We start from the raw sequence: 23,069 nt of genomic DNA on the forward strand, positions 1-23,069 counted from the left end.
ATTCAAGGAAGTATGATCCGTACCATCACGTGGACACGAAGCTTCTTCTTTTATCTTTTCTGCCCAAGCCAAACCGTCCAATGTGTATGTGTGTGTATATAGCTCTGCCTCTGTGTAGCGTGTGTGTAGCTCAATCTCTATGTGTGGTGAATAGAAAAATATAGAAGATGATGCACATGACCATATACTGGGGGAAGAAGGTGACCCTCTTTGTAGACTGGTGGAGGACCAAGACATGGACGAGTTACCTCCTCACGTTACTTGCCTGCTTCCTCTTCTCTGCCTTCTACCAGTACATGGAGGGCCGTCGGCTCCGCTTCAAGTCCTCCACCTCCAAGACCTCCTCCACGATGCCGTCCATCACCGTTCCGCTTCTCTCCAAAATTGGCCGCACCCACCCAGTAATTAGCCCTGCCCGCCTCGCCGCCTCCCTGTTGTTCGGGGCAAACACGGTGATAGGGTACCTTCTTATGTTGGCCATCATGTCATGTAACGGAGGGGTCTTTCTAGCCATTGTGTTGGGGCTATCTTTTGGGCATTATTTGTTTAGGAGTGGAGATGAGTGAGGTGACCATGATCGAGACCCTATCCCATCGTGCTTTAGATTTTAGTTGTTTTTAAGAGTTTAAATTTAGGCCTAATAATGTTATTTTAATCATTACTTGTTATCTTTATTACTCTATATGGGAACTCATAACACGTTAGACTCCTACATAATACATTATTAATCTGTAAAATCATGCATTCGTGAATCCCATTTTGTATTTTTGAAGTTTTTTTTTTTTTTTTGGACGATGTAAAATTCCATTTGATTGAAGTCCTTATTTACCCAAAAAAAACCAAAAAAAAAAAAAATTGGAGAAGTTCCACAAGGGCCACAACTCTTTATACAGCTTGTGATAGCTAATTTTTCAACTGGGGTCTAAAAGTGGACTATCCAATTGTAGTTCTTTGGATAGTGCCCTTAGTGGCATTATCTAATTTAGTTATTAAAAAAACAATATTCACTATTTTTGGGCTAATTTGGGGAAGAAGGGAACCAAGATAATTTGGCGTTATCTTGGTTTTAAAGATTCTAGAAAGAATATATTTTTGGGCCTTATTAGCTAAAATAGAAGGAATTTGATGTTTTAGACAATCTATTGGAAATTTTGGGTCTTATTTAGCATTCACCTCCCCCGGTTCTTCAAAATTTGTAAAACGACCATTCTTTTTCTATTTTGAAGAATCACTTTTAAAAAAGCCTCCACTTTCCTTTCTTTTTTTTTTTTTTAATTAAGCTTAAAGAGAGAAAAATGAAAACAATAGAAGATTAAAGATCTACAGTGACATTTTGAAGGATCGCTGAAGCATTTTCTTTAAAATGAAAGATGCGAAAAAACCGAATGTAGGGTAATTTTAAGGTATGATTTTTAAAATTTGAAGAAAAATAATATTTGAAGGACTAGATGTGGATGCTTAACATTTTGAAATGAAGAACCAAAAAGAAAATAAAGAAAAAGCAAAAGGTGGTATATTTCGAAGGAAAATGTTTGGAGTACTACAATTTTTACTATAATAATTTACAAATTAACGTGGCAATCTACATGAGTAAAAAAATTAAACAACAAAATTTTACAAATATATTTAATAGTTTAGTGACTAACGTGGTAAATGTCACATAAACTGTTTTCATCAATTTGTAAATAATTTATAATAAAAGTTATAGTAAAAAATGGAATATGAATTGGAGTTAAGCTTGAATATTGTCACTGGTTCTAAAATCAATGTCTCTATTGGCGTGGGACCAAATTATATTCCTCACGAAAAAGAAGAAGAAGAAGATCTCCACTCTTCCTCTTCCTTTCTAACCTCTTTTTCCTTGAATGGAGGTCTACTTTCAAAGCATGAAAAAGAAAAAATAGAAATCACCAAGACAAAGATGTTGACTTCTCCAGCAAGCAATGCTGGCTGTCAAGAAACCAATATTCCCTGTCCCTAAATTTAGTTGAAGTCACAGTATACAACAGGAAACATTAATTTTGATAAGCATCTCACACAAAACCTAGGATGAGTAACATGCAACAAAAGATAGAAAGAAAGTCGTTGTGGCTTGTCAGTGATGAGTGTGGTGATGCTAAAACCACCTTCAATACGTAAGTCGGCAAAGTAATAAAAGGCGGATCAAGAATCGTTTCGCCACATGCGTGGAGAGGAAGGGATGTAGCAGGTTACGTCTATATGGTACGTGGTGGGCTCGTTGCTTGGTTTTGCTGTGCAGCCACGTAGAGATGGACGCACTCACAGATAGGGTGGACCATGGCCACCCCCGGTTTTGTAATTTTTTTATTAAATATACTTTTAAAATTGCATTTGAGACAATTTTAGCTTAGCCCCAAGCTCAAAAGAAAGCAGTCTAACAAATTTTTGTTTGGCTTATACCCATAAAAGACAATCCAGAATTTTTAAAAATGCATTGGGCCTCTCAAACCTAAATAAAATAACTTTTTTTTTTCTTTCTTTATTTCTTGTTTCCTTCTCATTGCTAACACCACTTTCAATCGTAGATGATTTTAGGGATTTAGGAGAATATCAAATTTCATTTTAATAGGTGATTGAATTGAAAATTGAAAGATTTTAAGAAACAATAATTTTGTATCTTTTATTTTGTTTATGTTTTCTTAACACGGAATGGATACTAATTTTATTTTTTATATGTTGATTTAATATTTAATATTAATATATTTATCATTCATTTTTTGGCCTCCTTATTTTAATATATTTCTCATTTATACTTTAGCTCCTACGACCAATATTAATAGATTGTCATATCATTTCATAAAAGATAATCATGTGAACTGGAAATCACTAATCTTTTATCAAGATTTAGAAAAGAAACTTCCATAGCTTTTACAGCTTAATTGGCAATTACTACAAATTACAATGGCTAATCAACACAAACATATACATTACCTGCTGAAAGGAGAACAAAAAACAAAAAAGAAAAAGAAAAGAGAAGGCATGATTAGCATAATATGCATCATGTTCTGATCATATGTGACAGAAAGCATTATGTTGTGGTCTGATAATTTCTGAATGATCAACACCTCGTAGATTCACCATATATGTAGTCGAGAGTAGCAATCACACCAAAAACAAAAGCTTGATCAATGCCGGGTTTCACCACCACATTGTACAGATCCTTGCTTGCCATCAACTCCTGCACATTTGCTCCAATCTGCAATTGATCATTAACAAACAAATTAATATAATCCACGTACACATCTCTGACATTATGATCACTTGCCTAGTTGCCTGCAGTTTACAAGTTCACAGATAAAATCATGACTTGCCTGCGCCACGACATTGCCTTTGGTGTCGATGATGCTGCAATCTTTGTTAGGGAAATACCCTTTGATCTCGAAGTCCCAGTCTTTGTTGCTTACCCTGGGTTCTGTGGAGATTCTCATTGAATTGTTCTTCACCACACATAAGTTGGGTTCTCTTAAGCAGAAAACTAACTTTTGAGAACCTTCATAGTCAAAACTGTATCCCTTCCAATCCTTATAAATGCTTAGAGCCTCAACCATTCTCCCCTGCTTTTTTTTTTTTTTTTTAGAGAAAAGAAATAGAAAAAGATGCCAAAAGTTAAAAATTAATATGGATAAAGTTATCTTTTGTGGTGTTGTTTATTTATCTACAGAAGTATGTGTTCATTGTTAATTATTTCGCTTTTAGGAAAAGTGCTACTACAACCAGACTTAATTTCCAAGTCCATGTTTGAATTGACAATACCCACAAGCCCACAAAGACTCCCTATTTGTGAAGATTGTTGACTCCTATTGGAGCCTGATCTTTCTCATGAATCGTTTTCTCTCACTTCTAATTCACACTTCAATAAAAAGAAACAAAAAAAAAAAAAACACCCTTACATTCGATTCGAAAACGGAACATTTTTTGCAATTTTGTTTAAAAACGCACTTATAACTTGGGAAATCTCAGTGTGCAATTTTAAACAATTTTGTTTAGAAGTATGTATATGAATTTTGTGTTGAATTAAGAACATACCTTTCGGCGGATGAGCAGCAAAGCATCTCCATTGCCATCCCTCAGAAGCAGCTCGTCTTTTGTGCCTCGAATTCCACAGCCATCGACCCTGAAAATGACCTTCTGATGATCACTACAATCTGTCACCACAAAACCCCCACCACTTATTACATGTGGCCTCCTCCTAACAACAAGCACAACCTGCGAAGAGGAACAGTACATCTTGCTTATGATTGGCATCGTGCTAGCCTTTGTACCCATCTCTCTCTCTCTGCACTTCTTTCAAGTTTCTTATACTTTCTCTCATGCATACACCACTCCTTTATATAACAAAAGGATTGCTTTGTTTCTTCTACGTTCAAAGGTTTGGCAGGCTTTGACAACGTGGTACAATGAAGCCTAGCTAGGTGCCTAGGTGGAGAATATGTGGCAAAATTCATAGGTTGCTTGTTGTAGTGGAGGTTTGCTACCTCACGCGCCCTCCTTAGGGTCCATATGGCTAAAAGATAAACACAAGTTTATTTGCCTCTGCAATTTTATAGGTTAAAATTGTGATTTTAATTGAAATTGTGAAAAGTATAAAGAATTATGATTTGAAAACGTAGAAAAAATTTATGTTTTAAAATGGTATGGTTTGAACAAAGCTGTAGATCCAAAGAGCAATATTAAAAATGGTTAAAGAATATTAAAGAGAAGTCTATGTGTTTAGGTGGGTAATAAATTAGAATCATGAAGAACAATGATTGAAAGTAGTTGGCTCAAATTAAAATAAAGCTTCTTTTAATTAAACAAGGGAAGATATACTTCCAAGTTTCAACAAAGTGATTTTGAGCTTTTTGAAGTTGGCAGCTTGGTGGCAAAAAAAGGGAATATTTGATTTTAGCACGATTCCCTTATTTAGGGTATCTTGTTGGGGGTGGATTTTGGACTAAGGTTTGGTACACCCCCAAAAATGCATGCATATGATCTTTTTGCTTACGGACCTTGTTTTCTTTTAAATCAGGTTTTGAAAAAATCTTCACAGTTTATTAATTAAAACATGTGTTCTTAAGTTTTTAAGGGGTAGTTCAATCGGCTGTGGATCACGCCTAATGAAGCGAATGTCACTAGTTCGAATCCCCCATCTCCCTTCCCTTGTGTGGACATGTCAAAAAAAAAAAAAAAAAAAAAAAACGTGTTCTTAAAATATGTAATTTTCATATGCATTTTTAATTCTCACGCGCTTTAAAGACAAACGAATGTCTTGACAGTTGGTGACAAATCTTAGGGGCTAAGGTTTGAAGGGAGAGAACGAAGGACTTTCCTCTTGGTGGGGGGATTCTTACTTTTGAGGCTTTAGTTTGAAAAATAGATGTTTTATGGCGTAAGGCACTAGGAAGAATAAGAATCAAACGCCATTTACTCTCATAAACGTCTTTGATCATTCACCATGAGAGCCTTTATACAGACTCAAAGTCATGGTCAATTGAAAGCAAAGGAACAAATGGACTTGCTCCCCAATTTTCCTTTCATTGCAAATGACAAAACTAACCTAGCTTTTGTTCCTTTTTATGGTTATGTATTATATATGCAAAAGCATAATTTTGAACGGGAAGACCGGATGACGAGTCACCTGCAAGACAAAAGGAAAAATTATTAGAGTAACGCCAATTCGGGCCGGCAAGATGAGCCTTTGATGCTTAAGTCAGTTACAGTGCACTTCAAGACTCTTATGGGCCAATCCATGGAGTAAACCTTTCTGTGGGTGGCCCTTTTATTAATTGGGCTCAAAGTCTTGGGCCGTAAGCTAAAAGAAAAACTTTATATCTCAGAAACATATTCGGAGCTCCAAAATGTTAATGGGGGGGGGGGGCCGCTGCCTTGCCTGATTTGTGACGGGCCGAGGTGCCCAGCCCACTTGTCATTTCAAAAAGGCGGTGGACACAATCTGTACAGCCTTAAATGCAACACCGACACAAGTACGACATATGCGATCAGGGAGCAGTAGATTCAAAATTATTCAATTAATAAAAATATATATTATATTTAAAGAATTATATTGTGAGATAGAGATGTGCTTTTTATATAATGTTTAAAGACGGAATTATTATTATTATTTTTTTTTTTTGAAATTTTTTGAAGATGCCATCTTCGTACGTACATTTCACCTGCATTACAATTATAATCCTAGATTATGGTAAATAGATCTAGTTTACCACAATAAGATTGAAAATAATAATAATAACAACAATGATTCAGTAGCAACAGTGCAATAAATTGAAAAAAAAAAGAAAAAAGAAAGGAAGGTAAGAAAGCCGAAAAAGGCCAAACAGATCACAGTAGTCTCTGCGAAGGAGAGAGAATGATTGCTCAGTTGTGGTTCACCGCCTACGCCTAGGACACCGGCTCACGTTAAGGCTTGAGGGCCTCGAAATGCTAACCTACTCCGTGCAACTCACCATGCACTCTTTTTGCCGTGGTACTTCGGGAAAGAGCGGGAAAATAATCACAAAAAAACTGAGACGTCAATGACATGTCTGCCTCAGTGGGGTGGGTGGGACCCGGTCCCCCATTCAAGCACCGGGATGCGTGCTCACTCAAATCGAGTGCGCGTGGGTTTCTGGCCATAGTGGGCCTGCCCTCTGGCTCTGGGTGATTTCTTCTTCTTCTTCTTCTTCATCTTCTTCTTCATCGGTGGAAAGACAGTAAGAGAAACGGGAACGGCAGTCGGCAGGTGGAGACCCGTACGGAAAGATGTGTTGTATTCCCTGAGTCACGGCCTAAATAAAGCATATCTATATCCAATATTCACCTTCATTCTTCGCTTCAGTTCCGTGAGGGACACCAACTGTCCACGTACGTTCCACACACCTTCTAGTTTTTCCTTCCCACCAAACAAAGATTAATATACTTTCTACTACATTAATCTCTATCTTATTATCTTTACTTTTTTTTTTTTTTTTCATATATATATAATTATGCCAATATTTAAAAAATATAAGCAAGAAAGTGACTTAAACATGTGGTTAATATAAAATAAGTGTGACTAATAGTCTTCACAAGAGTAGCATTAATCTTTCAAATCTTATTGAGCGTTATAATGTTGTAAATTATACCTTTTTTTATTATTTTACTTTGATGATGTTGCTTAATTTTTTTTATTGATTAAAGACTACGAGTATAAAGTTCTTATAAAGAAGAGCAAAAAGTGTTATTACAGCACAAAGCATAATGATCTGTAAAAATTATAGCCACATACTATGAGATTACAAAGTCATAGATACAAATAAAATTTTTTTAAATTAAAGTGCTATCTATAACTTCAATCTTCCGCTAATTCATTTACAAATACAATAAATAAGATCTCTTTTGAATTATTGATGGATGCACAAGAACACATCAATAATTTTTTTTATATAAATATTGTATTTATTTTGGAAAGCTGAAATGGAAATTGTGCATTGTTTTACCGTAAAAGGTAACTTAATATTTGACATGAAATAACATTGGTAGTTACACTTTTTTTTATTTTTTTATCTCAAAGTCAGAGCTGATTCGTGGTTGAAAGCTTGAACCCCACCAAACACAGAAACCTTTTCTCTTTCCTACGCAGCGGTCACGTGCGGTCTGAGGTATTTCCATCGAGCTTTTCGCTTCCCCCACCCCTCTGCATTCTGCAACCCTTGGCAGAGAGAAGAAAAAAATTATATATATATATATAAAAGAAGACACACACGGCAGAGAGTTTTTACAAACTCCAAAATCTCACTCAAATTTCGATCGAATCCCTCAACTTTGCCAAATGGGTTCGTACAGACACTTGCAGTTGCAGGCTTTTTTCACAGCCGTCTTTACTATTATTATTATTACTTCCATGCACAAAAGATGTGCCTCGAGAGAGCTCAGACGCCTCCACCCTCTTCTACTTTTCACTCATAGCCTGTGACAATAATGGCTCTCTTTTTAGCCTTATTATCACTCTTTTCTCTTACCCTTTAAGCCTCATTTAATCCCTGCAACCACAGTATGATACATACATTTATGTACCCTGCCGATCTTGCAGAACCTACTTGGCTACTTCCCTTAGCTTTTTTTTTTTTTTTTTTTTTGGCTTGTTTCTGGGTAGTAATTATCTTTGTCAGAGACCCGAATTACAGCCTCTGCCAGAGACTTTTTGTATACCTTTCACACCTAACATCATTTGCTGCTGTTCTTGTTTGTTACTTAGTATTACTGCTACTTCTTTGTTACTACTACCAAGTACTTGAAGTAGCGCTGCTTATTACTACTTCAAGTAGTGACGGTTGTTGCTCTGTCTAATTGTTTTTGTTTTTGTTTTTTCACTCTGGTTTGAGTTTTGGGTTATTTTAGAACTGAGAATTGATTTTAACTTTGTGGGCAAATGGCTGCTCCGTCGGGTTCCTCTTCGTCGGTGCCGTCGCTGCCCCCACCACGTCCAAAGTCGCCGCCGCAGTATCCAGATTTATATGGGAAGCGCCGTGAAATGGCTAAGGTCCAGATGCTCGAAAGAGAGATTGGTTTTCTTGAGGTGATTTAATTAGATTTTGTTCTGTTGTGATTAATGTTTACCAGTAAATGGGCTAATTTGGTTTGTTAAATATATTGCTAATCCTTCTTAATTTAAATGCATTGTGCACGAGGGAATTGGGATTGGAAGGTTATAGGCTCTTTTCTCTTCCTATGATCTGTTTTAGGAGGGATACGAGTTTTATGGGATCAATTTGAAGAGTTAAAACAAAACTTTCTTTCATATATGTTGTCAACATTGTTGGAACATACACAGATTTTGACCTAAACGACATATAGGAAATGTTTTCTTGAAGATGGAGAGAGAAAGAAAACAAAAATTGGGGTTGGATCGCTTTTGCCCTGATACATTTGAACAAAGATTAGCTTAGCATGGCGTAAAAAGTAAAACTTTTTGCTAATTGAAGTGGTGAAAGCTGACATTGGTCGTTATTAGAGGCAGTTGTTTCTATTTAGCGACCTCGGACCCTGTAACCATCTGTTGGGCATCTTCCACACTTGAGAGGCTCCTTATTTTTAATTCAACAGGTTTACTTTAATGAACTTTATCCCAAGCATCAAATCCCCAACATTCACTGTCTAAACATCATAAAGGATGAGTTCTGCATAATGTTTGAGAAGCAGAGACCAATTAATGGGACTTTGCTATTTTGAAGTGGTGAATAAATATATGCAAATGATCATACATTATTTTCTCTGGCCCTACCTTAGGTCTACATATTTGATATCCATTAGTGTAACTCTGCCTGCACTCATATTGGAGGATATTGGTAACAATTAGTTGTGGTGCAGGTTTAGATTGATCTTGACAGAACACCATGAAAATGTGACTGATGCTAGAATATTCATCTTATGTAGTTTCAGCAAAATTTATCAATTAACTAGCATTTGATTTATGGATGGGCAAAAATGTTTCTGAGAATTTTGCTGTGAGCAGGAGGAATTAAAATCCGTTGGAAGCCTTCAACCTGCTTCTAGATGCTGCAAAGAGTATGTTTAATTTTTCAATTGCTTTTTTTTAAGCATTTAGTTTACCAATTTAGTCATATGGAAGAGGTTCATTAATGCAAATTTCTTTGTTGATATTTCCGTTTCTTTTTCTTATCCTAAGGATTCTCTGAACATGATCATTTGACAGGATTGCTGATTATGTGGTGGCAAACTCGGATCCTTTTTTACCTACGTAAGAATATTGTTATCTACTCTTTTATAAACTTCAGGGGGATTGTTATCCTTAAGTTTTTTTATTTTTAGCAGAATTCGGAAGAGTCGTCGGTCCTGTCGCTTTTGGAAATGGCTCTGGTACTATTATCTTATCATTTTGCATTATGTTCTATACGTATGTAAATGTATACTAGTTGTGCAGTAAGTTTTACTTTACATACTCTTTGAAGTTATTATTTATCAGAACAATACTAAATGATGAGCACAAGAAGCAATACCATTCACAATTACTACCACATGACTTTAGACATTCTCTTTTCTCGCATTTGGAAGCAAGGTTCTGATCTTGAATTATGATCCTGACAATTGTAGCAATATTGCAATTTGTTTTGATTGATTGACTTTCATATTACCTTGACATTATAATAACCCATTAATCTTTTTTGTCTATTCACTGTCTTTTCAGTGGAGTGGTTAGGATAAAATAGGTGTTGTATTCTTTGGATTGTTATATAGGAAAAGTTTTTTCTAAATTTTTGGATCCAACAGCCACCATCCAGTCATGCTCTGTGATGCTGCCTTACTCTCTAGATTCTTAAAGGCAATGTGAAAAAAGTGAGTTAAAGGGATTTTTCTTTGGTTCCCTTTTTTCGGTCTACTATGATACACAAGAGACTACTTAAATTTCATCTTAGAAAGTAGTTAGAGCTTGTAAGCCATTGATATCAGGCTCTTGTGAAGAATTCTGCTTTTTTTGCAGTATTTATCTTTTTACTGAAGACGAAAATAAGGAAAATTACCGGGTGGAAGAAACTGATTTCCTTTATTCTAGACACCCACTTTTCCTGCTTACCATGCTTTAAAAGGTTCAACAAGAATACACGAATCCTTCTATAAAAATCCAGTTTGTTGTGATGAATGATGCAAGGCCCTCTGCTTTTATTTGATCTTGATTTCAATTAATAAAGGTGTGCATGAGGAAACTTATTCTGATCAGAAAATTCACAGATTGACACTTTATTCCGGTGTTAGTCTCTTATTGGTATTTTGCTCAGATTACTCTTTCACTACACATAACTGATCAGAAAACAAGCATTTTTTTTTTGTCTGCCTCTTAAAAGCAGAATTTTCCAACTCAGGAGTGCCATTTTTGTGCAGTAAAATGCCCTGTTTTAACCTCTCTTGGATCTGCTGTTGCTGCTGTTCTGGGTGCTCCCTTCATCTAGAAATGCCACGCTGCTGCCGTGACTGCAATCCATGTAACTGCGGTTCCTGTGGCTGCTGTGACTGCAATCCATGTAACTGCGGTTCCAGTGCCTGCAACCCATGTGACTGCAACCCATGTGACTGCAACCCATGTAATTGCGGTTCCTGTGCCTGCTGTGACTGCAACCCATGTAACTGCGGTTCCTGTGTCTGCAGTGATTGCAATCCATGTAACTGTGGTTCCTGTATTAGTTGTCATTTTCCTAAGTGGGGGTGTTGCTCTTGCCCCCGATCACGTTGCTGTAGAAAAGTCTCATGCAGCAGAAAGTGTTGCACTCTTCCTTCTCCTTCATGCCCAGATTGCTCTTGCTGCATATGGAGATGCTCACGTCCTAAATGTCCAAAGGTACGCCCTTGCTGCTGTTGTACAAAAATCTGTTGTAACCCTTGCTATCTATGTTACTAGCATATTCAAGCAATCCCATCTGAAGCTTTGTTCTCCAACATGCCATTTTATTTTAAATGCTGTATAAAGTTTGGAAATATAGAGCGCTATAAGATAGTATCTTCATATTCATTACAAATGGACAATATATAAATCTATGAAGGAGGTACACCTTGCATCCTTCTATCAGTTTTGATGAATGCAATTTTCATATATATATATAAATCAATTATTTCTTATTAATTTAAGTTTTTGAAATAAGTTGTGATTTAAAATGACAACAGAATCAAATTATGAGTTTGAATCCTTTTTTTATGTGTCATTTTCCAAATGAATTAAATATTTCACGTATTGAGTATCGCTTATTAAGATAACCCACCCGGTGGCTACCTTTATGACTCGGTAGATTCATTTTTCTTGTTTCTGCTGGATGCTTCTTTATGGCCTTTAGTACAGTTTTTACACTTCATCTTTCCATGTTTAGAAAGCTTAGGTAGTGCCCTTCTACAGTTCTACCGAGCATGAAATGCCAGAGTCATAATTCAAATACTGGTCCTACGCATGAATTATTAGATGTGCAGGCCATGCTTGGATCTTCTAGGGTGTCAGGATTCATTTTCCTGCAAAACTGAACCGCAGGATATGTGAAAATGTCCTTTCATTCAAGTTCTTTTGCAGGAAGCCATTTGGGTTTAAGGTAAAAAAAAAAATTTACCCGAGCTACCCTATGAGACCAACTGTTGTAATGCACAGTCAATATAAGTGGCAGGAGGGCTTTACACCTTCTCAGCCAACGCCACAGCCTGGTGTGAACCCAGTTTCTCTTTTTCCTTTTTCTGAGCAAATCAGCAAAAACAAGGAAATTGAACAGGCAAAAAAGGGAAAAAATGGGGGTGGGGGGGGGTGGTTTGGGTTAGGCCAAGTCTAAGATCGCACGGATGCCGGTTAAAGAGTGAGAAAGGATGTAGAAGGAATCTGATCTAAAATTCTCTACCCGAATTCTATAAAATGAGAGAGGTTGGGGGGCTGAGGCGTCCCGGACAGCTTGAGGTGCATCCCAGGTCCGAGACCCCTCTCATGTCTACTCGGAAGTCTATGAAATTTGGGTTTTCAAATCAGTCTTCCTCCCAACGGAAATAGAGAAATGCTCCTAAATTGTTTTTTTTCTTTCTAAAATTTGCTCTCCAAATGTTGTCACTATCTTATGTAGTCTACTATATTGAAAATTGTATCACTATCTCATGAAATTATAACACATCATTTGTGAGAAATTGAAAGTAGCTCATGTAGCGAAATTGGCACTATTATAAACGCAATTACTCATTCATGGTTTAATCCATCTAAAAATTGATAAAGAGAGACTTAAATCAGAGCATGAACAAGAAGAAGCAATTACGCGGGGTGATCAACTTCAATTTCCCATATAAAATAGAAGGTGAGTGAGTATAGATTAACTAGTAATTCATAACATTCAATTGGTTTAATGTTTATTTGGGCCAAGGGAATGGCCTAAGGCCTCCACCCTCCACCACCTCTTTGACTCTTTTGCTCACGGCAAAGCCAAACACTAAATTCAACAGCTGAGAGAGAGAGAGAGCAGAGGGACCTTGTTAGCTGCTTTTCTTAGCAAACTGCCAAAGAGGCGCAAATACATAAAAACGCAAACCCACAAAACGGCTTAGACCCTCACCAACTGTGTCCATGCAAAAGCAACTGGGCTCCTAACTTGGTACTGGGGGTTGCTCCAGACAATATATCCAAAGTCGGACCTAGCCGTTCTAGCCGCACTTTTCTTGGCCACGAAGGTCACCGTGTACCTCTGCTTCTCCCCGACATCCTTAAAGACAAGCCTTTTGGGCTTGACTGCCACCGTTACCATTGACGGTGCGCTCACGGCCACATCGTAGACAGAGCTGGCAGCTCCCACATTTGTCAATTCACGAGTGTATCGAACAACCCTTTTGTTTCCAAACACAACCGAGAAGGAAGGGTAATTGAGTTCGCCGGGGTCTGAAAATTTCATGGAGCAGGTCACATTGGGGTGCTTGGCAATGGCTTGGACGTGTTCGATGCTGTAGTCCAAGGAGCACAAGAAAGCAATGTACTCTTCGGTTGAGATATCGTATATGAGGCCCGGAGAGAGGGCTTTATGGGGATCTACATGCCCAGCTCCATGCGCCCATGGATTGGAAAATGCGCCTCCTGCAGCGTCCCGGAGAGGGGATTTGGCGTTGTCTTGGGTGTAGGCAGTCGTCATTAGCGCAGATTTGATTGCGCTTGGACTCCAATCCGGATGCGCTGCTTTGAGCAATGCTGCCAATCCACTGATATGCGGGCAAGACATTGATGTACCTATACCATTTTCAAAAGCACACAAAAATATGAGAAATTGATGCATAGCTGTTTTAAGAATCTAGGCTATCTTAATCTAGCCGTTGGCCGTTAGCCGTTGGAGATACCTGACATGATGTTGAATTGGGTCTTCCTTGTGTCCTTCTCCAACCCCGTGGGCCCAACCGCGTCTGACCAAGCGGCCAAGATGTTAACCCCAGGCCCAATCACATCAGGCTTCAAGATCTGCGGAGTCACCAGATTGGGCCCTCTCGAACTGAACGCCGCCACCACCGGTGATGGCCGTACGTCCAACACGGTCCCTCCGAAGCTCAGCACAGCCGTTGGATTCGGATCCGACCGCACGTACTCCCTGATCATATCACCGGCCTTTCTCCCCACCGCCACGGCCGGTAACAGGTGACTGTCAGCCACTAATTCCTCACCGCTAACCGCCGTGTTCGCGAGTATCATCCCCACCCCACCCGCGTCGCGTACAACCGCTCCTTTCTCCACACGTGCGTTTATCCCTCTGTCACACACCACCACTTTCCCACGTACGAACTCCGGTTCAAGCGAACCGGGCAAGCACATGCTGGTCGAGCTGTTATTCCCCTTGTCGTAGACCAAACCGACCGGTTTATTTCCCATTCCTTGCCCACTGTAAAGAGAAACTCCGGTGTACCGGATCTTGCTTCCGAGTACGGCGAAAGCCGGGAAATCCCGATCCAGTGTCCCGGCCCCGACCGTCATGATCCACGGGGCCACATTGGCCAACGAGGCCCTACTGGGCCCACTGTTTCCGGCAGAACAAGAGACGAAAATGCCCCTCTCCATGGCTGCGAACGCTCCAATGGCGATTGTGTCACGGAAGTACGGGGCGGACCCACCACCGAGAGAGAGCGAGAGCACGTCGACACCGTCAGAGATGGCACGATCTATGCCCGCAAGAATGTCGGCCCCGAAGCACCCGATGCTCCAGCAGACCTTGTAGGAGGCGACGCGCGCGTGGGTGGCCATGCCACGCGCCGTACCGCTCGCGTAGCCCAGGAGGCTGGCGTTGGCGACTTGGGACCCCGCGGCAGTGCTGGCTGTGTGGGTCCCGTGGCCGTCTCGGTCCCGGGGCGACTCGGCCTCTCGTGACTTCTTCAAGTAGCTACTACCGGAGGCCATGTGGTAGCCCTTGGCGAAGCTCCGAGCCCCAATGAGCTTCTTGTTACAAACTTTGGGGCTGAAATCGGATCCAGATTCACACTCGCCGCGCCACCGGATCGGGATCTCGGGCATGCCGGAGTCGTCGAAGCTCTTGGACTCGGGCCAGACCCCAGTGTCGAGCAAGCCCACAATAACATCGTGACTGGCTTGGTCGAGGTCCTGGGTGTTGTGACCAGCCCAGAGGCCGGACTCGGTGTTGAGGCCCAAGAACTCAGGGGTGCGGGTGGTGTGGAGGGTGTAGACCGTGTCCTCGTAGACGCCGAGGACGGAGTCGGATCGGCGCAGCGATTCGACTTGGTCTGGATCGAGTGAGGCTGCGAAGCCATGGTAGGCAGTAGTGTAGGTGTAGAGGAGAGAGTCAGAGGTGGTGGAGGAGGAAAGGGATTGGAGGTTAGCGGAGTACCAGTCGTGGTGTGTAGCGAATGAGGAGGGCTTGTCCTGATGCCTCATCTGAACGATGTAAGTTTGCTTGCCCGTGACTGAAACCCATTGTAGAAGAAGAACCAGAGGAAAGAGCCTGAGCAGGGCGACGGAGTCCATTGGCTGTGTGATGTGAGAGAGAGTGAGAGAAGCAGTGAGAGTGTATTGGTTAAAACTTAAAAGGATGATAGATGAACAGTCGCTGGCGACTGTCAGAGGGGATAGAAGGGTGGGAAAGACTCGTGTCGGGTTTATAGGCGTTTCTTTTTTCATTATAGAAGTGGCCATTTTCTTTGTTTTTATTACTTTCTTGCCATCTTAAACTATTTTTTTCTGCCTTTAGTGGCATCCCACTTTTTGGGGCCTTTGGGCCACCAGAAAGATTAATGTATATTATACTCTTTTCTTTTCTTTTTTTTCTTTTGGGGTGAAAAGAGGAATGATATTATACTTAATAATATAATATAATATAATATTATACTTTTATTTTTCTTTGGGGGTAATATATATATATATATTTCGTGGAATTTAATGATGATAATCACTTGGGGGGGACTATTTTACTAAGAATATCGGTGGTTAAAGATTTCAATATTGTTGGTTTCAGCAGTCCAGAGTCCGTGACTTTTATGGGATGGCCAATAAAAATAAAAATAAAAAAACAAACAAGGTGTGAGAGTGGGGGGTGCAACGCTTCTTACATGTTATCCGCAAGTACAAATGCAAATAAGAAGAAGAAGAAATGAAATTGAAGCCAAATTGGGGTTTTCTACGAATATAAATTTGTTTTATTTAGGCCTCATCGTCCTTCTCATCTCAGACTCAGAGTTTCCTTGTTCTAATTGAGATATTGCCAATAAGAACACGATACATAATTTTTTTTTGGTTTTTGTCCTCCTTGCTGAACATGTGAATATGTGTCGGATGAGAAGCCATATATGCACATATTTTTATCAAGGTGCCTTTGTCTTCATCAACCATATGGGTACTCTACACAGCTGGAGCCACATCATTTGAGGGGTCCACGGGTCCACCTATTTACGGCGCCAAGTTATCTTTGGTTGATTGGAATTCCTTACAATTAGTGATCGCTCGGGCAGAGTAAGGTTTTTCTACTCGAGCAAGTGCCATTCTCACAACTTTTTTTTATTATTATTCTTGGTTGAATAAACTTTGGTGAATTTTATGTTCGGATAAGGTGCCCTTTTAAAGTTGCCCCCATTATGAACAAACAATAAAAGGAGGAAGGGGATCTGTATCCATCTTTGCCAATTGAATGGGAAAATCTGCCCCCATTCTTGTTGATGCAACAAGTCCTATGCCACCGAGAGAAAGGGTTTTAGACTTTTAGTTAAAGCTGAGAATTTTTTACATGATCCACAAACTTAACATCAACCTAGGGGTGGACCTAGGTACAGCTATTTTTTAAATATACCCTTAAAAACATTTTTTTAATAGTTTTGCCCCCAAAACCTAAAATTTTAATTCCGCCTTTGGTTGAATTCAATACGAAATTAAAATGTTATGGTTGAAGAGTCTGACCTGTTTAATTAAATTGATTGAATTATGGTTGACTTGTATAGTCTTATACTCGTACTTCGACACAACCCAAACCCGTCAAGCGATATAATGACTGACAATTTTTGATACGACCCGACACAAACTTAATACAAAATTAGAGGGTTAGAGTTGAGAGATTTAACCCGTTTAATTAAATGAGTTATCTTAGAGTTTATTTAAATAGTTTTATGCATATACCTTGACACGATTCGAACTCCACACACAAACACGAATTACCATCTATATTTTTAGTATGCTTTATCCCACTTTGGTTGTTTTGCTAAAAGGGTCTTCTTCCCTTGCTTGATTTTGCGCATGGGCTTCTGCACATATCTTAACTTGATGACAATGTTTGTCATCAATGATGACGAAAAACCGTAAATAATGATAGTAGTGACGACATGGACACAACAATAATAACGATAAAGATGGTGGGTGAGGTAGAAATGTGATGCTAAAGATGGTGCCGGTGTTGGTTTGTTCTTGTTTGTTGTGTAAAGACAGACTAATTTCGAACAATATCTAAAAATAAATTGGTATTTTGTATAATTTTAAGACATATGTAATTTATTTGAAGAAAAACTATAAGATCTCATCTCAATTGTATTTGCAATTGGTGATACAATAAATAATTAACTTCATGAGAAATAAAATTAGCTCATTAATTGTCGACCTAGTCCCAACTCATTTGTGTAAGGAAAGAGCCGTTGAAAGGCTCTCAAGTCTCAACGGCGGATTTAGATCTTCTCTAAATACTTAAAATTAGAGATTTTCATGTTACGAAATCGTGGCCGTTCATTAAAATTCGATGGTCTATACTACTTTGGTAATTAAAACAGCTGGCTTGTAAATTTACTCTACTATCTCAGTAAAACAAAAGCAACTTAATTACCAAGATAGTATAGACCATCGAATTTTAATGAACGGTCACAATTTCGTAATATGAGAATCTCAAATTTTGAGTCATTGGAGGAGATCTGAAATCTAAGTGTAAAAGAGAGCATCGCCTTCCAAGTTGAAGGCGTCTACCCAAGGAAAGCTCACACCGCCTTTTATTTTGGCACTTTCGACGATGGATGTTGCTTTACGAGCCTCGCCTACCAAAATAAGGAAAAGTCTTATTGGAGGCATAGAACTCTACATCACAAGTACGCGTTATCGTCGTCTCTTATTCTTGCATTTGCATGATCAAACTCTTGCTAATTTAAGCATATGAGGTTCCTTGTCACCCTCCTACCGGCCAATGTCACATCGATAGTTTTTCCTATGTTTTGCAGGTGATTCCTCGGGCATATAAATGCATGATGCATACTTTGTTAATCTTATCTTTACATTTTAAAAAAATAAATATAAAATTTAATAAACTGAATTCAATTTTTTTTTATTTAAAAAATGTATTTTATTATTTGTAACGAGAGTAAGGGAGACAAAAATGGTTATTCTCGTTACAAAATGCAACAAGCAAATGATTTTGGTAAAAAAAATATATTAATATTAATTTGGATCATATGAAATAGAACTGTTGCAGACAAAAGAAAAAGAAAAAGAAAAAGAAAAAGTGATGCGGAATTCGGAAAGATAATATTAAAAACAAAATCCCACGTCATGGTAAAAGAAATTGCATTATGAGCAACTGCATGTATGCTACATAATGGCGAGGTGGTGGAGTAGTAGTAGTGGTGGCATTGGTTAGTATTAGAAACTGGAATAGAGGGCATATAAGGAAAACAGAAAAATTGCACGATAGTTGAGATGGGGCTCATGCAAATTATGCGCTATAATTTACCCTTTTTTTTTTTTTTAGCTCGTGGGGATAAGTGTAAACCACGCTATTTAAGACGGGTAACGGCTAGATTTTTAAAAGGCCTCCACTCTCTCACTCTCTTTTTGACTAAAGATTCTATAACTACGAAACTAATAAAATAACCGTATAATGTACGACTGCCTCTGCCACGCGAACACCTGTCAGTTGGCGTGCTCGTACTTTCCATCCAAGGTAAGCTCCATTCTGTGGTGACGCGAACGGTAGCGCGTGTGACGTTGTGATACGAACAAAATAGTACCCATAAGAGTAATTTTAAGAGTTTCTCTTTGCATTATTTTTTTTTGTCTATTTGATAATAATGTAACTCTTAAAATTATTATTTGATCGAAATTTAATAATGATCAATTACAAGTTTAATGGTAACTTTAAGAACTACATTATTCTTAAAGGAATATAAGAGTGACACAAAAAAACTTGTAGCATTATTCGTGTCGACATTGAATCTAAATTCAAACCAATTATCATACTTAACCATCAAGGATGGTGATTTAATGGCGCAAAATTTTTTTTAAGTGATCAGGACATATATTAGAGAATGGATTCGACAATGAAAAATCTTCATATATGTCTGATTAGTCGAACTTGAAAGAGCGCTTACAATTTTTACCATTTAAATCTCTCATGTGCAGCTCTTAGTGAATATATACTAGTATAATTACACGCTTAAATAAAATAATCACAATTGATCACTCCGTCGTATTATTTTTTTTAAAAAAATAATTATCATAGTGCCTACGCGCGGGGGGGGGGGGGAGGGGGGAAGAAAACCGCAGGTGGTGGTGGTAATGGAGCGAAAAGTGGGAGAGAGTCTCTCAATCAGCGCAGGAAATCCCGCATGCTCAGCATGCTTTTGTCTTATCATAATTCCACGCGTTTTCTGCCATTCAGCTAACCATCATCCCATCTTTCTTTTTTCTTTTTTTGCTTCTCCACCGACCTCGCCCCAACCTTTATTGTTCGTGCCGTATCTTTAAGATTTACCTCCTTTTTCAACGCAATAAACACATTCAATATTTTCGCTTCTGCAATTTCTTTTTTATTTTTTATTTATTTTCAGATGCTTTATGTTATATATATATATATATATATATATATATATATATATCAAACTCATACTCAATATTTCAGAAACTAATTTACAAAAAAAAAAAAAAAAAATTCAGAAACAAATCTCTACATGTGCTTTTGCCTTTCACCTCTCTTTGCTTTTATTGAGGAATTAATGACACTTTTCCAACATGTTAAATTTGGTGGATCCGGCTTTATATGTTATTAAAATAACAGTATATATGTTGTAGTTTAATCAACGGTTAAAATTTAAATTTAAATTTGATTTATTTTAGAAGTATTTAATAGGAGAGAGAAAATAAAAAGAAATTTTGAGAAATTTAATTTTGACGGTTGATTAAACTATATCATAAATAATAGTACATAAGCCAAATCTAAATTTGGTTATATATAACCAAATTAATGGTAATGTATTGGAGTCAGTAAACGTGTTAACGAAGGGATAATTACATAATGCAATGCTTTTCAATTGCATGTTCAACAGGAACAAAAATAATTATAGGTTTGGAGGGACAAAACTATTAAAATGAAAAAATTTGCCTCGAATGTATATATATAGTTTCCATTTAAGGCCGCGATTTTGTAGGTCAAACAAGCGTTTTTAAATAAAATTATGGACGATGTCCATTTAGAAGTTTGAAAATATGAAAAAAAACAAATTCACGTTTTCACGCAGAAGATAAGGATTGCGCTTTTATAAACACGTGGTTTTAGAAGTTTGGACTGCAATTTATAATTATGATCTTTAGTGCATCAATGTCTCATTGTAAGCATGTTAGGTTTGCAACCTAGCACATGCAATGCATGTAGCTGTGAAATCTAATTTCGACAATAAAATTGTTCGTATATATATATATATATATATATATATATATATATATATATATATATATATTAACAAATGTTCACCGATATTTCAAGTGAAATAGAAAGAATTAAATTCTCCGACCGGAAAAATTGATTCCCATGGAAAGATAAGGGCCTTTATATTAGGTGGTGGAAAAGAGTACTTCAATGTTGGGTGAAAAAGCCAAAAAAATCAGTCATAATGGAGAATGAGTAAAGAAATTATTATCTTTATCTATCTATAACATAATTATAAACCTGGTCAAAATCCAAAAAGTTTAGCCGTAAATCTATTGCAAGAATATATGATTAAGACAGGGAAAGATAAAGTCAGAAATTAATGCAGTGATGAAAACTTACCAGACACAGCTTGAATACATGCAAGGTGATTTTAATTACTAAAATATAAGCAAACCTTTTTCGAGACTTTTTATTTTTTTTTGTTTTTGTTTTTTTGTGTGGTAAGAGATCCTGTTGAGTCAAAACATGTTTAGTGTTGAAGAATGTCTTGAAAACTTTATTTATAGATCTGACTTCAAATGATTAAATATTTGTCGTTTTTTTTAAAGTAATAACTTTATTGAAAAAAAGAAAAACTCAACACAAGTAAAAGTCTAAGAAGGCAAAAGACTAGCAAAACTAAAAAAAAATTACATAAAAAAAGGCCTCAAGATATAGCTAAATTTATATTAACGGGTGCCGAACCACGAATATCCTCTAAGGAGTTGACTTTGGCTCTAATTCAATACAAGATCTCAAAATAATGCTCAAACTGTCTCTGTAATTCTTCTGAACAGTCTAACATTTTTCTCACATCATATGATAAACAATATTGGAGCGAGAATAAACTTGACAACAATGCACATAAAGACTTTTCTTTTTAAATTAGAAACATCAACTGTATTAGAAGTGATGTGGAAATTTTTTAGTTAAAATGATTTTCTTGTCATTTTTCCGTATCGAAAATGTAAATATGATCGAAAATATAGAAGAGATAGATGTTATTTTACATGTAGAAAGTAGGTTGTTATTTATGAGATTAGTATATATGGTTATGGTAGGTGAGCACAGTACAAAATAATGCGAGTCTTCAACCCCCAACCCTCTAAGCCCATAGTACTTCACAAAATGATCACGCACAACACAAAAGCTATTGTTGTATCAAAATATCAAGGAGATGTTCTGAAAGTCTATCTAAAAACGGTTGAAAGTACCCCATTTGATATATGTCAACATATTTACCTATAACGGCTACTTTCTTTGTAGTAGGTTAAGGGTGGGTAAGATGAGGTGGACCCATAAACACTTTATATATATATATATATATATAGAGAGAGAGAGAGAGAGAGAGGGATGATAATGATTCTTAGACTCCCATAATGGAGGTGTATAAAAGATAGGTTTATGGCTTCAAAAAGCAAGAGGCCCTCATAAATCGGTCCATCCATGCCTACCTCTTTGTGCAACAACTATAGATTACATATTAAAAACAACACCCATGTGCATAACTTTTCCCCACTTTCTTTAGAAGAACTTGGTGGGCTCTGAGTTTGTGGGTGGCACTCTCTAAACTGTAGCAGAATTAGTCAGTGATTTTTGGAAGGGAGGGGAAGAGAGACCCTACAATGAGTTGTAGTAGTACTAGGACAAATGAATTGGAACCATTTATTTCTTGGTTTTGACTTTTTCTTGACTGATAGAGATAATATTCGAATTCAGAGCTTTTGTTATGGCGATATGCTCTCTAAGGCTGTTGCAATCTCTCATGTAATCTTTCTTATTTCTTTGCTTTTTCGATTTCTTCTACAAATATGAGTGGCCTCCACCTACATAAAAGCTTGTAATGGCTGCTTCAATGTAAATTAAAGGAACTCCCATTGCCCCAATAACTTAAACAAATGGTAGTATGATGTAGTACTACTGTAGTAGTGTATTCAAGCACTAACATGACAGAGAGAGGGCATGTGTGTGCTTGTTTTTGTTTTAATGGTGTGAGAAAAATGGTTAGTTTATCTGCTCCCATGCACCCACCTAATTAAGAAATTCTTTGAATAAGAGCCTTTTACAGATCCAACAATTTTGTTGTCTAAATTATTAGTAATTTAAATAGTAAATATGAGGAACTCCATGTAAAGTTTATCTATCTAACCAAGTTTCAAACAACACACTCCCTAATCAAATAGATGAGCTCATATGAGGGGGTGTGTGAGTACAAATCCTAAGCTCAGGTTCGAATGTTCCTAGCAGCTTAGAATGGGGGGTCTACCTGTTAACGTGAAAAATACCTATCGTTCTCTGTTATTAGGTTATCCAAATTTCAGTCTAATTTTAGGGAATCTAAATCTCAATGTAAGATTCCATTCATAATTGAAAAAAGTAGTCACTAGAAAGATGTAAACCATATCAGAACATAATCTGGTCTCTAAATCTTGTGCC

At 37.6% G+C, this 23,069-nt stretch overlaps 3 protein-coding genes and 1 pseudogene across 4 annotated transcripts; 2 read left to right on the top strand and 2 right to left on the bottom strand.

Annotated features, from left to right (window-relative positions):
* The first annotated feature begins 159 nt into the window (after nt 1–159).
* LOC132166672 (copper transporter 5 pseudogene) lies at nt 160–707 on the top strand (annotated as a pseudogene).
* Nucleotides 708–2,930: 2,223 nt separating this feature from the next.
* LOC132166616 (LURP-one-like protein (DUF567)) lies at nt 2,931–4,303 on the bottom strand. Of its 2 annotated transcripts, none has more exons than XM_059577464.2 (3): nt 4,048–4,303; nt 3,333–3,575; nt 2,931–3,217 (listed from the first exon to the last, which is right to left on the bottom strand). In XM_059577464.2, the coding sequence occupies exons 1-3, from the start codon at nt 4,285–4,287 to the stop codon at nt 3,080–3,082; spliced, it is 621 nt and encodes a 206-aa protein (XP_059433447.1). In that variant the 5' UTR covers nt 4,288–4,303; the 3' UTR covers nt 2,931–3,079. The 2 variants fall into 2 exon arrangements, with proteins under 2 accessions (XP_059433447.1, XP_059433446.1); XM_059577463.2 differs by having other exon boundaries at nt 3,333–3,578.
* Nucleotides 4,304–7,724: 3,421 nt separating this feature from the next.
* Nucleotides 7,725–11,498, top strand: AGG3 (guanine nucleotide-binding protein subunit gamma). Its single transcript, XM_059576383.2, has 5 exons — nt 7,725–8,554; nt 9,491–9,543; nt 9,692–9,736; nt 9,811–9,855; nt 10,876–11,498. The coding sequence occupies exons 1-5, from the start codon at nt 8,408–8,410 to the stop codon at nt 11,387–11,389; spliced, it is 804 nt and encodes a 267-aa protein (XP_059432366.1). The 5' UTR covers nt 7,725–8,407; the 3' UTR covers nt 11,390–11,498.
* Nucleotides 11,499–12,770: 1,272 nt separating this feature from the next.
* LOC132165982 (Subtilase family protein) lies at nt 12,771–15,563 on the bottom strand. The gene is made up of 2 exons (XM_059576707.2): nt 13,828–15,563; nt 12,771–13,720 (listed from the first exon to the last, which is right to left on the bottom strand). The coding sequence occupies exons 1-2, from the start codon at nt 15,452–15,454 to the stop codon at nt 13,047–13,049; spliced, it is 2,301 nt and encodes a 766-aa protein (XP_059432690.1). The 5' UTR covers nt 15,455–15,563; the 3' UTR covers nt 12,771–13,046.
* Between the last annotated feature and the right edge of the window lie 7,506 nt (nt 15,564–23,069).

Source organism: Corylus avellana, chromosome 11 (genome assembly GCF_965113065.1).
Source record: "Corylus avellana chromosome 11, dhCorAvel1.hap1.2, whole genome shotgun sequence".
Taxonomy (NCBI): Eukaryota; Viridiplantae; Streptophyta; class Magnoliopsida; order Fagales; family Betulaceae; genus Corylus; species Corylus avellana.